We start from the raw sequence: 17,411 nt of genomic DNA on the forward strand, positions 1-17,411 counted from the left end.
TCCTATGACTAAAATGTGATGAAACCAACCCAGCCTAGAAAATAAGTGAGTTTGGCTACACAATAGCAGAGGACTCTTGGAAGAGAGGAGAAAGGTCAGCCACTGCCCTTAAGTGTCCTCCATGGATGAGCCAAAGTAGTCTTCACAAGGCAGGAGGGAGTATTCTCTTTCCCACTCTGTGCTAAGATTTGGATGTGATATGAGCATGCCCCCCTACCCACGCCCCAGGGTTCTTGTGTTGACAACTTGGTCCTCGGTGTGGTGATATTGAGAAGTGGAGGAACCTTTAAAAGGTGGGACTTGGTAAAAGGTAATTAGGTGGGGGAGGTGGACTGAATTTATAAGAGACTAAAGTAGTAGCTCACGTGGGATCCTACACAGATCTCTAGAGGGAAGGTGGTTATAAAAAGGCAGGACTGGCCTCTCCAAGCTCTCTGGTTTCCTGTCCATACCATGTGATCCCTATCACTCTCACACCCACAGTAAGGCCATTGGTCTTGAGATGTTGCCAGAGCTGGCACCATGATGCTTGGAACTTCAGCCTCCAAAACCCTGAGTTAAATCAACCTCTTTTCAAGTTACCTAGCCTAAATATTTTGTCATAGTGTTACCCCTGTTTACTGGTGTGACGAGTCCTTGCTTCCCCAATGCTGAAGTATAACTCCAGAGAAGCACCCCAAGGCAAGTGTAGAGGGGAAAGTAGAAGCTTTATTAAGGACAGCAGAAAAGACTCCTCCCGGAGGAAGAAGGGGACCCAAGAGGTGGAATCTGTGGAAGGGGGAGGTCTTCCCTCTTGTACAGCTAAGGTCTTCATTCAGCTTTCCTGCATGCATTTCTGTGGGTTTTCCTGTCCTTTGTCCTGTTATCTTGCAGTGATAGAATGTAGGTGGGGAGACCCAAAAGGTGAGGGGCGGAGGGGGTCAGAGGAGTAATCTTGGGCAGGAAGGGCCTGAGGCCTCTTTTGATTAGCACCTCCCTATTTGCTGGGAGCTGTTTCATTAACATTTCTTTAGAATGGGCTCTGGGCCTTGGGAACTTTAACATTCCAAGTGCTGCTCTGCTTTCCCTGGCTCCATTCTCAACATGGCCTTCATTTTTTATTTGACTTGATATGAGACCCAATTTACCTAACTACACTAACTACCTATCTTTAAATCTGGCTTCAGTAGTAGCTATGGAAAACAGACTAATACACTTTAGAGGAAAAGAAAATGAGGCACAGGGAAATTAACTTACTGAAAATGGCAAGGTAAATGGTAGGATGAGGATTCCAACTGAGTAATCTAGATTCGGAGCCTGTATGTATGTGATGTAGCTCTCAATACATCATGCGCTCCTCTCCCCCGTTGGTCAGGTGAGTCATACAGAAAACAGGTAACTCTGAGGGGAAAGGATGTCCTGAAATGGAAACCAGTCATCCTGCTTTACCTCCATGGTGGGGATAACAGGTTTTTGATCTAAGCATATATATTTCAGATCATTCAATCATCGATTCACTCTTTCATTCGTAAATAAGGACTCAAAAAGCTTCTTTGTCTCTCACTGGGAAGAAGTTGGGGCTAAGTAATAGAATACAGTTATTCCAAGGAGAAACTTATTTAATCCACCTCCTCATCTTACAAATGGATGATGGCTTATCACCATTGTGTTGATAACCTGAAGCTCTGAAAAACCAATTGCCAGTGATCCTAAAACTTGCATGTGATGGTGCCTCCTCAGTGTCTACACACCTGAAGTCAGTGCCATACACCTGCAGTGGGGGCGCGCAGGGGAGGGGGATGGAAGATCTATGTTCTACAGATCTTCCAATCACCTTGATTTCCCATGAAACAGTAGTGAACTATTAGCAACAAGTACAGCATAAAAACAAAAGAAAACAAAACGCAATCTTTCATTTAATCCTTTATTTGAACATCAAATAGGTTGAGAAAATGTTTTACAGGTGCTAAAGCATCCTGCTGGATTCTTTACTTTTTCAAGGTGCAAAAGAGGTTTACAAGTGTGTTTCATTAAACAAAGCAAAGCTGCGACAAAATGGAATCACATCAGCATGAGCGCATATCACTCCATCAAACACAATTGGGCATTTGAGCCTTTTCCCATAAAACAAGAGCTCTACACTGAAGAATATGTGGTGCACCAAAAGCATCGTTTATATCTGTGAGAGAACAAAAACTGGCTTAATGTCACTTATTAATTCAAGTCTCTATGACCAATGACCTCTCTGTGAACACAAAGGGGTCCGTGTCTTAGGCACCTGTTCATGGGACTAAATGTTATTTCGAGGGTGCACAGCTCATAAAAACACACTAAAGATGGGTTTGGTTGGGACATGGCAGCATTTACATATTTAAAAAGTTCAGGCACATTTGGATGCAAAAAAAAAAAAAAGGAAAGAACAGAAATTTTTCTTGAGTCTCTAAAAGACAGTGCAAAATTGAAGTGCCATAATAGAGGCAGTAATTATTAGAAAGTAATTTTAAATGACTTAAATAAAAGACCACACCTTAATTTAAATGGAAAAGAAATGCAGCTAGAAACAGAGCATAATCACACTAATGAAAAGATGGATATTTGGGACCACAGTTAAATTCATTTGCTCCAGTTAAGAGTAAGTAAATTTTCGGGGGATTTAATCTAGGGAGTGTGCAGTGTTATCTGGATCAACCTCCCAAGACTTGCATGGAAGAGAATCACAGTTGCCTTATGAGCTACTCTGTAACTCTATTTGCCTTTCAAAGAACTAGTTTCCCCAAGCAGATCTTCCTGTGAATATATAGTCATTACTATGGTCCTAGTGATCATCCCCAGTATCCACAGTCCGTCTCAGAGTTGCAAGTATTAATAGGAAAGGATTCATAATTGGTTTCATGTAGCGATAGAAATCTTCTAAACAAGTGGCCTAAATCAAGGGCCATTTCAATGAGTAAAATTTTAAATACAGAACACCTCAATGTGATTAAGAGTAAATTATCAGTAAGTCACTTATTTATTCAGCCTCCAAAAGGCATAAGACATGGCATAGTTAAGCATATTTGCAAGACTACTAGGGAAATCTATTGAAGATTGCACTGCCTTATGGGCTGAATTTCACAATCTCCATCAATAGGGTCTTCTCTTTGGAATACCTAGTCTCCTTATTTCTGCATGATAGCATTACAGCATCATTACAGCAAGCTAGGCAGTGGGTAAAAGAAACTCAGACCCCTAACTATTCTTTGGACGTCACTGCTGATGCCACTTTCTTCCCCAGAACTCAAGCCACCATTTTGGAAATGGCTGTCAATGGAGCTAGTTATTTTTGGATTACAGTGCACAAGCAGAATACTGAAACTTGGTGCCAGAATACTTTCAATATTCTTATTCCCCTTTTTCCCATACATCAATCTCCCAAACCCACTTTCCCATCCTATCTGTATCCTCCAGGTAGATCATGTCTTTCAAACTTTAAGTTGGCTCAAAGTGGGGGGAAAGGACAGGAAAAATTATTCAAAATCTACCTTATACTCTACAGCAACATCAGCTGGAAAATGTCAGCAGCTCATTATTGACACTTCAAATAAGGATAAAAAGAGATTTCCAAAATTGTTGTAATTCCCGGGCTAACATTTCAACCATCTAATGTTCTTGGCCCGTTTCAAATGTAGTAGTATCTTGACATGAATACAAACACAGTAGATGAATAATGTAAAACCCTCCACTGTATTATTGTTTGGATTTAGCTGGTATTACATCATCTATAGTCCTAGAGGTTTTTTTTTTTATTTTGTTTTTATTTTTTTTAAAAGAAAATCTCAGTATAAACATTAAAAAGAACCCACTGACCCATTAGCTACTGTCCAAAAATATTACTACTGATATTTTGGTAAAAGCAAAATTAGCTGCCCTGAATAATTTTCCTTTTCAGGCATAATCTCTGCTACATAAGATTGTCTTATCATTCAATATCCAACAATAGGCATGTGGATTAGTGCTATTTTGTCTACTGTGGATACAAAAGTTGATATGAAATGTGATCTTCATTTAAATGAATAATCACCAGGTTTCAGGCATCAATAACTGCATACATGACAAAGGTAACTTGAAAAGTATACAAAAAAGCTAAATATTTTTCCTTGGTTTTTGCATGTTAACCCAGTCAAATTAAATCCAGAACAGAATCATTACATTCAATTGTCTGATAAACAAGCAATGCAATCTCAAAAAAATATATATTATACTATATAAGGTGCTTCTTAAACAAACAACAAAAGAATTATGTTCTTAAACATATTCTTAATGCAGATACATAAAATTGCCCCCAAATTTAGATGCTCATATAAATGGAAAAAAAAAAATTTTTTTCTTGGCCCCCCCAGTTTCCCAGTCCTTTGGTAGAAATTTAACTGGGCAACCAGAAATTAATCAAACTTGCTTTTCCAAACAGGACATACCAAGAGAAGCCTAGTAGCTCTCCAGGGGTGTTGGCAAACATGTCACTTCTCAATGGGGTTCGAATTACAGACTATGAAGTCAGGGAAGGAAATCAAACTTACTTCTTAGCTTAAAAAAAGGAAATAGCCCACAATTGCATTAAAGAAGCAAAGACCCCAATGCTGGTCTCCTCCTGGCTTATGAAGTTTTAGGACAGGAGATGGGGGGTGGGGCGGGGAGGGGCCGATTTCTTCCCAAGGGCATGTGCGGTCTCACCAGCCCCCACAGCCTGAGTCCAGTGCTCCTGTCACTTCTCTCCTTCCCTCCTTCCCTGCCAGGAGCATGCTGGGCCAACTATAGGCACACAGCTATCCACTGCTGTTCTTCCAATGAGGACCACTCAGAAAGCAAGAAGGGCAGACTACCCTGTGGACCCTAGAACAGCCCACTGTGCACTGCAGGGTGGAGGGCCTGGGAGATGCATCCTGGGAGCTGCAGCCTGTGGCCATGCTACTCTGAGCAAGGCTGACCTTGCTTTACAGATTTATCCAGTTTCTCCCCAGCTTACTTTCCTCTGGAGCAGCTACAATCATCATGCAGTGTTACTATTTAGCCCCATGCCCCAGGGCTGAAAAAAAAAAAAAATTCAAAAACCAGGAGGAAGCCGGCTCATTGAAACTCCCCTTTTGCCTGATGGGCCTGACATGTTAAAATTCAGTGGAGCTCACACCAGGAAGATCCAAGTACAGCGCCCTCTGCTGATAAATAGGAGACCCCACCGCGACAGGTCCTGAAAGCTGTTTCACTGCAAGTGCTGGGCGCAGAGGGCTTGCTTCCATAAATAAAAATTAAAACAAAAAAACTCGAGCTTGTCCCTCATACAGAGAGACTGATCTGTGTGGGGGTGACTTAATTGAAATCGACTTGCTGACTTCCCACAGGGCCTTGGGAAGCAAGAATTAGCCAGAACCCATGATCTGTATGTAGTGCTCTAGAAATACAGCAGTAGAGATGTCAGCAAGTTGACATGATCTTGACAATCAGGGGGTCTTCCTTCCCTGTGTGTGTCTTGTATTCCTAGAGGTGAAATGAATAGACAATCACTAAATATAATGCTACAGCCATGCAACAGAACAAAATGATAAAAGGCATCACCTTGATAAAGTGACACATGACTACAGGAATACAAGAGGATGCTAAGGAACCCTTGAGCTAGCTTTCTCAATGTCATAGGTTAAAAGAGCCACTATCAATTCTTTCCTGAGGCTTTTTCTTGGAGCCACCACAAAGTGCTTATCAGAAGTGAAATGGCCACTCTCCGGGCCTGGGCCTCAACAAGTAGTTTCAATGCACAGTCACCTCATAGGTTGAGTTCAGTCGCGAAGGGCTATGGGAATCCTCATTCTCAGTCAGGTAGCAAAGGGGGAAGAGAGCTGTTACCAAGAATTGGCCTTGGACCCCCTTTGGCTGTTCCTAACAGAAGATATATCACTAAGAACTGAGCAAGCAAATGAATGGCCACTCATACTAGAAAGCCACTGGTGGTGGATGCATGCCTGGTGTGTGCAGGAGACAGAATTCTGCTAAAGTGATGCTTGGCTTGAGTAAAATGCTGCAGGGATTCTCAGAGCTTTGGGAGAGGCCGAGAGCTCTCACATTGTGTTGGGGAAACCCTCTGCTTCCTGGGGGATGTAGTATGTCTGCAAGGAATGTGCTGAAGTGGAGCCCGTGGTGGCCAGCAGGCTCTGGCTAGACTCCTCTGGGGACCCTCCTCCACGGCTGGCTGGGGCGTGCAGGCGGTGGGCATCCAGCATCTCCAGCAGCAAGTCGTATAGGGGCACCACGTTCTTGCACTTCATGCTGTACAGATGCTCCATGCCCTTGTTGCTGGGGAGGGGGCACAGAGAGGACCGCATTAGACACCAGCGGAGCCCCAGGACACCTGAAATTCCCAGGGGAAGTAAGAAGGACTCCAGGGACTCTTGTAAACCAGTCTCCCTTCCCGTTTAAAGACCCATCTTTGGACGGCACCTGCAGAAACCTGCAGACTGCTGAGACCCCCGTCTGGGACTTATCTTCATTTGTGTTTCATTTTCCCATCCTACAAGGGCAGTCCCACCCCCCACAAACCCACTCTCCCTCCAGTCACCTCACTGAGAGCGTACTGTTTACGCAGGTGACTTTCATCCTGGCATGAGACCCTATTCCCCTCTCTCACCTTTACAGGTAAAAAGAGAACAGGAGAGGTACAGCCAGGCAGGAGTGAGACTACGATATCTGAAGCTGTTCAAGAAGCTCCCTTGCTTAAACCTCTCCATGGCTTCCCAGCAAACTCAGAACCAAACAGAAATTTCTGTCCACACTCTCCAAGGCCCAAGTGACCTTCCTTGTCCTCCTTCACGGTTCTCATCCTGTCTTCTGTCCCTAACTCACACTCCTTAGCCACACTGGTTTTTGTGCTCTCCTGTGAAGGAACTAGGATCCTCCTAGATTTAGGGGCTCTGCACCTGCCAATCTCTCTCCCTGGATGTACTTCCCTAAATCTTCAAATGTCACCTCCTCTGGGAAGTGTCTACTACCCCCATGGCACGAGGCCTGGCCCTACAGTCTGAGCTGCTCTCTTGTGAATTGTTCCGTCTTCCTTCTTACAGTTAACACAACCTGGAATTCTCCTGTGTGCTCATGTGTGTTTATCCCCCGCCCCCCGACAGACACACACTCCACACAGACACACACACACACACACACACACAACCCAGCAAAGTACAAGTTACAGGAGGAGAGGATCTGTCCATCCTGTCATCTACCATAGCCTAGAACTGTGTCCGGAACTTGGTGAGTGTCTTGCAAATGGGGGTAAATCGGCAAGGGGAACATAGGCAAATGTCACTCCTCTCTGTCACATGCCCCTCCTCTACCCTCCACCAGCCACCTCTCTGCTGTTCTCACCACAGCATGAGGTGGGAGGGGGCTGCAACAATGACTATCTAGCTTGACATTTCTTAAGAAAGAAAATATGTATCATGAGGAGACAGGACGAAAAGAATGTCCTGGAAAATATTTGCAGTGTTGGGGGCGGAGCGGGGGGTAGGCAAGCACAGATTGGGGTCCTGGGGTGGAAACCCAGCATCAGAGTCATCCAGGTCTACAGCCTATCCTAGATGATGTGTTATTTTGTTACTGTTTTGCTATTTAATTTAGATGCTGTTAAAGTTAAATGCCCCCTGGATCCGCCACTGTTTGCTTGTGCAATGTAATGGATCACATTTACAGTCAGATGAAATCTGGTGTTAAATTCTTTGAATAGCAGCATATGGCTGGAGCCACGCTTGTCAAAACAGAGTTCTGGGACTTAGATTAGCTGTCGTGAGGCACCAAAATATTATTTTGTATATGTGTATGCGTGAGAGAGACAGAGGGGTATGGGAATGGAGGGAGGGAGAGAAAGAGAGAGAGAAGAAGAGAGAAAGAGAGTGAGGGGGTGGGACACTCAAAGCTTTCAATAAAACAGCATCTTTCTCTAGTTTTTCACACAATTCCTCAAGAAATTCTAACAGAGCTTCCACTCTGCTGTGCCCAGTAAAATCAGCCAGGGCTGGATGTCTAGTGCCAGTATACTTAATATATAACCCGTTTAGCTTGCTAATGCTGTCAGACTGTTAATGAATTTGATTGGTCATCGATTCCTATCAACAAATAAACACATCCATGGGGTGTGGGATTTCTATAACATGCCTGAAATTCCCAGCTCAAAGTAAAAGACGGTCTGTTTTCTTCCAGGTAAGGTTATTGTCTACACCAGGTAATCCGGCAGGATATATGATATTCTGAGCCATTTTTCTGCTTCTTTCTCTAGGAGGCTCATCAAAAGGCAAAGACAGGAAAGGGCTGGATTGTTAACCCTGGTGCAATCACCCACTGTACCTGGCAGTGTGAGTCCTTCGTCTGCTACACAGGGATTCTTGGGGAATCCTGAGAACAGAGATTGTAATCACTTTCTCCCAACTTACCCAAGTGGAATTATTTACTTATGAATTTCAAATTCATAGGAAGAGGAAAACCTATCAGGACTCATTTGTTCACTGATTCATTCTCTCATTCATTCATTCACTCGGTTATAATTTTATGAGTGCATTTTGTATGTAAGTATTCATCTACAGCACTCTGGGGGATATAAAGGAAAAAAGGTACTTCGCTTTTCTTAAGAATCTAACAATTTTGCAAGATTGTCTCCAGAAAGGAGACAACTAGGACTTTGATGGGAAAAACTTCTTGCCATTTGAATCATACAGCTAAAGATTAAATGAAGCTCCCTTGAAAATGAACTATTTCCACTCCCTCTAAACATCTTGGTCCTTTCCTCAAAGATACCTCTTTTTGATTCCTAGGGTCCTTGTATAAGTTCAAGGTCATGCAGGTTTTATCACCCATGGTACTTGTCTCTAGTGCTATCATTTCATATCATTGTCATTATCGTGAACTTTCTGGAGTCTGTGATGAAGAATCCATATTTTCTTCATCTCTTCCCTGCAGGCTGAGCTCTGCCTATGAGAATGGCATCCCCTAAGCCTGTTGGCAGCCAAGTTTCATGATTCTTTAGAAAAGAAATGAGGCTACCTTTACGTTTTGGCATAAAGAGATTCTATTTTCTCTGTAAATAATATTCACTGCATTTTACTATGTGCTTAGCACTGTGCTGGGTTGTGTAGGGTATACAGGGTAAGACAAATTGTGATCATAGCCTCACAGAGTTTACGGTCTATTTGGGCAGGAGGTTAATGAAATGGGCAATAACAATTAAGAAGAACAAGTCTAAAGGATCAGGTCATACTTTCCAGAAAGGAGAGAGATCTAAGTGATGACAAGTTTGATTACTATTTAGAAATATTCACACACACACACACCCTGGCCACCATGTGTCCATGATACTTGACTTTGGGTTTCACCACCTGACTTGGTTGCTAGGGAAAGTTAATGGAAATGACGCACTTGCCCAAAAGGGCTTGCTTCATCTGCCTGTGCCCAGCACACGCCAACCTGTGGGTGCAAGGAAGATGCACCAGACACATAAAGCTGTCAGCTGGCCTACCTGTAGGGCTGCAGCATGAAGCAGACTCTCCCACCTGTGCCCTACAGATGTGTGAGTGCATCCAGTGGAGATCAGCAGAGCTGCCTGGCCCATCTGCGGCCTGAGGTGCAGGCTCCCGGAGGACTTAGAGAGCAGCTTACTATGGAGGCAGGGCTCAGACTACAAGGAGGTCCCTGTAAGTTAAGTAGGGCTGGACCACGAGGAGTAACATAAACAAAATGAAGGGATTTATATAACTTTTATTTAAAAGCAATGGGAAGCCCCTGAGAGATTTTAAGCAGGGAGATAACATGATCAGATTTGGTATAAGAATGATCACTCTGGCTACATCACGCAGGATAGTTTGAAAGGGCCAAGATTAAAGGCAGACAGACATGTTAGGTGGCTGGTACAGAAAGGACAGTGGAAATGGAATAGAGATGACAAGGAGGGGTTAAGGAGCTATGGAGAGGTCAAGTTTGACAAGGTTGGGCATCTCAACAGTCTGTCATTTAGGATCTCTGAGTGTAACTCAGGCGAGCTTGGCAGGGAGCAGGAGGGATGTGCCCCTTCAGGAGAGGGGCATGTGCTGACTGACTTGCTTTGATTGGCCTCCTCCCCCACCCATAAGACTTTGCACATGCTTCCAACCCAGCACACACACCACACTCTCTATGAAGCATTCTCCAACACTTACCCCATGACCTAGGCAGAGCAGCGCCTCCCTCCTCTATCCTACCATAACCTGTGAGCTTATTATGTACCCAGAACTGTCCAAGGGTGCTCTCCATATATAGGCAGTGGTCCTTCCTGAGCCAGCTGTCACACAGGGCTGGGGAAAGCTTCCTTTAGGTCTCTCCCAGGGGACCCCATGGATGACTGACCTCATGTGCCGGATGTGGGAGAGGATGAGCAGGAGCTGGGCCAGGCGCCGGTGCTGCTGCTGCAGGGTCAGGCCTGCCTTGGCCATCAGGTGGATCAAGGTGTCTGTGATCTTATCAAGGACCCGGTGGATATGGTCCTTTTCTTCCAGAGACTTCAGGGTGCTGGACAGAAATGTGTATACTCCTGAATGTGCACAGAAAGAGAGACTCAAAGAGGATGAAGTCTTGGAGACTGCAAATGTCCCTGAGACAAAATAGTGAGCCAGAGCCCATTCTGACACAGCAGTACAGCAGTAGGAACGTTCTGGAACCATTTAAGACCAAGCGACTCCATGAAATTCCTAATGAACATGCAAGTCTGGGGGCCGCCAGAAGCCAATATGGCCCCTTGTGTCTGAGTCAAGATTCCTAGGATAGAACTGTGAGCATTGGGGCTGTGGGACACTGGCCACCCTTCTGGGGTCTATCTGACACCAGTGTGAACTGTCCATTTAACACTGACCACAACCCTGTGGGGAAGCCACTATTGTTTCTTTTCAGGGCAGAGGGATGCTCTGACCTGCTACCAAGCTTGCACAGTAGTTACAAAGCTTTGTTAGCACAGCTGGTGATGAGAAAGCAGACTCTAGGAGTCCTGGTGGTTGCTTGGCTAAGTGACTGGAAGGTGGCTTTCCAGGTAGGATTTGCTTTGCTTCTGTGTTTCCAGTGAGATTTGGGGCCTAAGCCCTTTTCAGTGTCAGCTGATGGTTTAGGATAAGGGTGAGTGCAGAGGATCCTGGAAATAGCTGTTTCTACTCCAGGTAACCCTCTCTTGCCTTTCTCCAGCTCTCTGTGCCACAGGTAGGGTCAGGACTGCAGCCGAGACCATCATGCACTCCATTCTGGACAGTACCAGTCCTGAGCTAGACAAAAGAGACCCTTTCTGGAATTTTTTTTTCTTATGTTTGAGTTCAAATCTAGGGCCTTGCTTACTCTGGACAAGCACTCTGTCACTGAGCCAGAGCAACAGGACACCTCTCTTCTGAGGTTGTACATTGAAGTTGTAAGCTAGAAACCCCTTCTTCTAGGGTTGCTAAGCTAGGAGATGAGAATGCTGTATAGGGCTTTAAATGGCCCTCTTTCTAGTACATGAAGCTCTGATCTGCAGAAGGAGCTTAACAGCAATAAGGAGAGAGAGAGAGAGAAGAGAGAGAGAGAGAAAGAGAGAGAGAGAGAGAGAGAGAGAGAGAGAGAGAGAGAGAGAAAGACAGAGAGAGAGAGGTCTCTATTCAGTCACAAGACCCTAGTTCTTACATAGTTTTCATTTGACCTTTGAGTTTTCATAGTATCCTTCCTAACATGTGAATCAACAAATTCTCTCTTTGCTTAAGATAATAGGGGTTGAGTTTCTGCCACTTTCAACAGAAAGAATCCTGACTATTCCAGTAAATTGTGAGCTGAGCCCCAGCACAAGGTGGGGAGGGTTGAGGAGTGTTAAGAAGGGCTGGATGGAATGTGCTTGTCTTGGGACCACAGATTTTCTCTCAGCTGAACCTCCAGAAATAAGCGCTTCCTGCTCAATCACACTATCTTATAGGGAGTAGAAAGCACAGAGCTTTTCTCCTAATTATACGTTTTGCAGCACCATTTTTTGGTCTCCCTTCATTCAGCTCTCTGGCCATCTCATGACTAATTTCTCCTCCCCTCTCCTCACCAGCACCTTCAAGTTAAAATCTTCCTAGTTTGCAGCCCCCAACTTAATACTGTTAAATGTAATTCAAAAGTTACTGCCCATGCAGCAGTCTGTGGGTTGGGATTAAAGAAAACACCTCCTTAGAGGAACTTATAGTAAACAGAGTTGTAATTGCCTAGAATAGAAAATGGCTAAGGTTTAAAACAAACAAAACAACAACAACAACAACAAAATAAGAGTGGCTAGCATGCCATCAAATAGCATCAAGTCATTTTTGTTACCTGGAGGCCATGGATCCAAAATAAACAAAGCACATAATAAGCAAGCAGCAGACAGGTAGTGGGATAAGAAGGAAATTGCAAAATTCCTTCACTTACATTTCATGTGGGTTGTTGACAGAGAAAGAATGTGTCTATCAGAAAAATGGGCAATGTCCAGTAGCCATGGGGTTGGATTGGACGTAGCACGCAGCATGGAGATATGCAAGGGTGGGTTGGGGTCAGGGATGGCCCTGGCTAAGCTCCCCATGGGCTCTGCCTCTCAAGGTCTGTCCTTTATGTCATCATTCACAGTCCAGCTTCATCTGCTACAGGTCCTGCCATGGACTGGATATGCTGGGAACTCACCCAGGCCACAAGGCTAAGTCAGTCCAACTTGAATGATGCAATTTCTACTAATTTCCTTTTCTGTTACCACCCAGGATACTGGCCTCATTCACTAGTGACCCCTTCCTTGTTCAAGGGAACCCAGAAACGAGGGTCAAACAGCACAGAGGGTCCTGTTTGACCCTTGTGCTTCACTTCTCCTCCTACTGTGGGCTCAGTGGCAAAGCACACACTCTAGACCTTCATCAGTCCTGGGGGCCAGCATTTCACGATGCACTTTCCAGTGGAGGTAAAGGAGGCAGCACTCAGGCTTGAGCAAGTCAAGTTTTCTCTTGGCCTGCCAATTGCCTGTCCCCCTCAATGAGCATGGCTGCATGGGTTCCTTCATCCAGCAAGCAATAACTGAGAACCTATTGTGTGCATCACTATGCTCTTTGATAGGGATTCCATGCCTTATTTCCTTTCAAGTGTTAATATTTTAAGAGCAGATATTGCCTGTGGAGAGAGGATTTTCTTAACAGTGACTCTCGAGATGTGGGCCATTCTCAGAACAAGCCTGTTTTTCCAGTCCTGCTCTGGCACCAGTACAGCTTATCATCTCATCCTTGTCAGCAGATGCTTCCTAGCTGTGCAAATATACTTAGAAATAAAAATACAGCCCTGTAAAAATGCCAATAATTGACAACAGCAGCCATCATCTTTTGGGGCCTTTCCAGCAGAATGTGGTCCATGTTTGCTGCCTATTGCCCTTAAGGAGCCGTTTGAGAAGCAACAGCAATCCAAATTCCCAGAATGCTTCAGGTTCACTGGCAACCACTGGCAATGAGCAAGAGCAAAGCAGGGCTGTTGGTAATGTCCATGTCCCAGATGGCCTCTGCAACTGCTGGAAGGCTGCTCCCTGGCTCCCTGCAGCAGGAGCCAGTGAGCAGACACTGAGAGCCTTCGGAGTCTTGCAGCAAGGCAGACTATTGCAACTCTGGAGATGGGTCCAAATCCCCAAGACAGCGCAGGGGAGAAAAGAAAGACCATTTGTATGTCCCTGCCCATGGTTGGCCTGGTAGGCAGATCTGAGATTCTACATACTCTGAATCTTGCAGCCACCATTGAGAGATTTAGAAAGAGTCTGTGGGAAACACACTGGTAGAGAAGATTGGGGAGTACAAACACACAGAGACCCCCATGCGCAAGAGATCTTGACTTTCCTCTCCTGTTCTCTGGATCTCATGAATTGGATTCTGCTCTCAGGCACCTTCTCTCCTGCATAGACACCTCTTCCTGCTTCCCTTTCCATCTTCACCCCATGCAATCTCCTCCTTATTGCTCAGCTCTTTTCTAGATAGTAGTGGCTTCTGGAAGCTGGGGGAAGGTAGGCTTGGCTCTGCAGCACACAGGTGTCTGTCTGCCACTGGCGGGAGGAAGCACAAGCAGCCCCTGGGGTCCTCAACTTGCCCTGCCATTGGCCTCCACAGGGGGGCACTGTGGTAGAGAACTGACCAATGTGGGTCCCTGGCTTACCAGCTGCTTGAGGACAAATTCTTCAAGCAAGGCCACATTCCCTTCCCCTCCCCTTTTCCAAAAGGAAGAATGTGACAATAGGCCCTGGGAGAGTTCTTCAGTCTATGGCATCTTGATAAAAGAGGGAATGGGAGGGGGAATGATTCAAAGGGAAAAAATAGCAAAGACTAAGTCCACAGCTGTCAGTGATCTGGGCCAGGACACTGTCACTGGGCTTGGATGAGGAGGAATGCCCAGCATTCATCGAGGACCCTGTGATGAATCAGCACGCTGGCATTTTTGGGTTTCTGCAGAGAACTGTTCCCACAACCAAATAGCCAAATAGTGTGTTGGCTCAGAAGTGACTTTGAGGCCCAATGGCTTGATGACCCACACTTGTGGGCTTCGCCTCAGCTAACCGTTCTTCCAGGGGGTGGTCCTGTCCCTGATGGAGTCTTGGGACAGCTCATGGTTGCTGCTGCCACTTGGTGGCAGGGGCTATGCTAGATGTCCTACAATGCTCAAGACAGCCCCAGACAAACGAGGATTTTCCCCCAATCTCTACTTCTCTTGAAAGTCCTACAATAAAAATTATTGCAAATAGAAATTTGTAAGAAAAAAATTTGAGAAGTGGGCTGGAAGTGTAGCTCAGTGGTAGGAAACTTGCCTAGTATGGGCAAGGTCCTGGGTTTCATCCCAGCAACAGACACGCACACTCACACCATTTCAAAAGCTTTCACAGGCTGTACTTAAAAGTCTAGTACACAAACTGGTTTATAGGGAGAGAAGATTAAGCAGAATGCATTTTCTCAAATTATTAAATAACTGCTTCTCTTTATGCAGTCTGTCAAGTGAGGGCATTGTATAAGCTTTCCATGTGCACATTCAGTTGGATGATTTCAGGGCTACTCTGCAGGTACTACAAAAAATAAAACCACAATTGGTTGTGAATATATAGAGAGGAGATATGATACTCTTCTAAGCAAAACTAGAACAGATGATTGTAAAAGAGTAAACACCGGTGGAATATTGTGCTATTGCCTCCTATACATTTTAAGTAACTTTATAACATTACTTATAAAGGAATCCATTTTGTGAAAAGTACATATTTAAGATATTTGGGGATTCTTATTCTTTCTGTCTTATGTTGGCACTGTCTTCTGAGTTTCCCATGTACTTCCTGATACCTCCTCTGTGTTTGGATGTTACTTTTTTCCAATCTATCATCTAGTCTATCATCTAATCTGTCATCTTTTCCAATCTATCATTTAGGATCTAGTCTCTAAGGCCTTTTCAAGTTTAAGAGACTGACTGAATATCTGTCTTGAATGTAGTGGGATATTAGGGTATGTTTCTCAACATCCCAATGTATCCCATTATCCTAGCCTATTAAGATAGGAGAGTTGGCACTTTCTCATCCTACATCGTAACAAAGGAAATCACTTTTTTTCCACCTTTTTATTGGTGCACTATAATTATACATAATGGTGGGATTCTTTAATACATATTCATACATGCACACAATGTAATAGTCATGATCAATTCCAATCCTCAATATATCTCTCATTTCCTGTCTTTCTCCCTCCCCCTGTCCCTTGTCTCTAGTGAATTTCATGGAATCGTCCACATACACACACCTGTCTTTTTCTTCTGAGACTCCACATATAAGAGAAAACATACAACCTTTGGATTTCTGAGTCTGGCTTCTATTGCTTAACATGGTGTTCTCAAGTTCCATCTGTTTTCCAGAAAATGTCATAACTTCTCTTCTTTATAGACAAATAAAATTCCATTATGTATATATACCACATTTTCTTTATCCATTCATCCACTGATGGACACCTACGCTGGTTCTATAGTTTTGCTCTAGTGAATTGTGATGCATAAACATAGGTCTGCAAGTATCACTATAGTATGTTGATTTCAGTCCTTTAGGATAAATATCAAGGAGTGGTATGGGTGGGTCATATGATGGTTTCATTTCTAGTTTTTTAAGGAACTTCCATACTGATTTCCATAGTGGTTGTACTAATTTGCAATCCACCAATAGTGTAAAAGTGTTCCTTTTCCCCCATATCCTCTCCAGTGTTAATTATTGTTTGTATTCTTGATGGCTGCCATTCTGACTGGAGTGAGATGAAATCTTCATGCAGACAGAGAGGGAATCACTTTGACAATAAACTTAGAATAATGCCCAGCGTAGGTAAAATTACTTCACTCTCTAATTTTTCTTTCACCTTTACACTCTGGTTTTTCTTGGCATGTTATTACTAGATCTATTTATTTTTCTCATTTTATCATGTACAAATAGGCTATGGTTACTTTTTCATCTTCTTCCTCTGGTGTCCATCTCTAGCTCTGCTTTTTTCCTAGGCCTGTACTTGGACAGAAAGGCTTCTGATCATCTTATATCCAAACATTCATTCTGAATACAGGAATGCATTTTACTTACTGTATTGCATTTTCTACTTTTCTTAAGCCTGGATATCTATATTGAAATAGATATCATCTTATTTTAAATGAATTCCATATTATTCATCTTTTATATGAGAGTTTTCAAAGTACATTGATTTTTTTTTACTATCATGCATCTAGGTGTAATATTATCTATTTCATTTCAAGATAGTCAACGTGGTGTTATGTATATTTTTATGTTTTAAATGCCAGGAGGCACTTCCATATTTTTTCCTATGTTTGTGATTTCCAATCTTGGCTTTCTTTCAGAATCTTCTGTGGAATTTTGTAACATGCAGCTACCCAGGTTCCACCCTAACACGATGATGGGAAGCCAAGGGAGGAGTCTGATATCTGTGATTTAAGAACACCCTCCATTAAGAAGACCATGCAGCCAGGAAGAAAAGCCATGTGATCACCTTGGTTTCTTCATATTGTGGCTCCTAAAATGTAAATGTGGCTACTGAAAGTATATATCGCGTGTTCCATGAAAAGTGCCACAACACAACAATAACCTCGGGAAATTGTCTTCGTGGATGTCCTGGACCACTTGTGCTCCCCTGGGCCCCTCCCACTTCCCGGCCTGGCTGGTGAGAATGGAGAGAACTCCGGGGATCTCCTTGGAAACCACTCATTTAAGAAAGCAGAGTCCTCATTCACCTGCGTCCCTAAATGACCACGTGGAAGAGGACTGTGACACCGGGTTAGAAAAACAGGCCATTTTTCCTGTGCTCTCACACCACAGCAGACACAGAGGACATCTGTGACCCTGAGAAGGGTGGGGAGTCTCCTCCCCAGCTGGTGTCCTCTAATTCAATTTG

At 44.0% G+C, this 17,411-nt stretch overlaps 1 protein-coding gene across 1 annotated transcript in view; it reads right to left on the minus strand.

The window, feature by feature from the left end:
* Positions 1–1,931: 1,931 nt before the first annotated feature.
* Positions 1,932–17,411, minus strand: part of Esr1 (estrogen receptor 1) — a 269,902-nt gene continuing 254,422 nt past the window's right edge. The window contains exons 8-11 of the mRNA XM_026399936.2: positions 10,366–10,549; positions 8,338–8,385; positions 6,070–6,300; positions 1,932–5,490 (exon numbers count right to left, since the gene is read on the minus strand). Of these exons, the coding sequence (XP_026255721.1) occupies positions 5,454–5,490; positions 6,070–6,300; positions 8,338–8,385; positions 10,366–10,549 (500 nt within the window). The 3' untranslated portion in view covers positions 1,932–5,453. The remainder of the gene's footprint in view (positions 5,491–6,069; positions 6,301–8,337; positions 8,386–10,365; positions 10,550–17,411) is intronic.

Source organism: Urocitellus parryii, chromosome 8 (assembly GCF_045843805.1).
Source record: "Urocitellus parryii isolate mUroPar1 chromosome 8, mUroPar1.hap1, whole genome shotgun sequence".
NCBI lineage: Eukaryota > Metazoa > Chordata > Mammalia > Rodentia > Sciuridae > Urocitellus > Urocitellus parryii.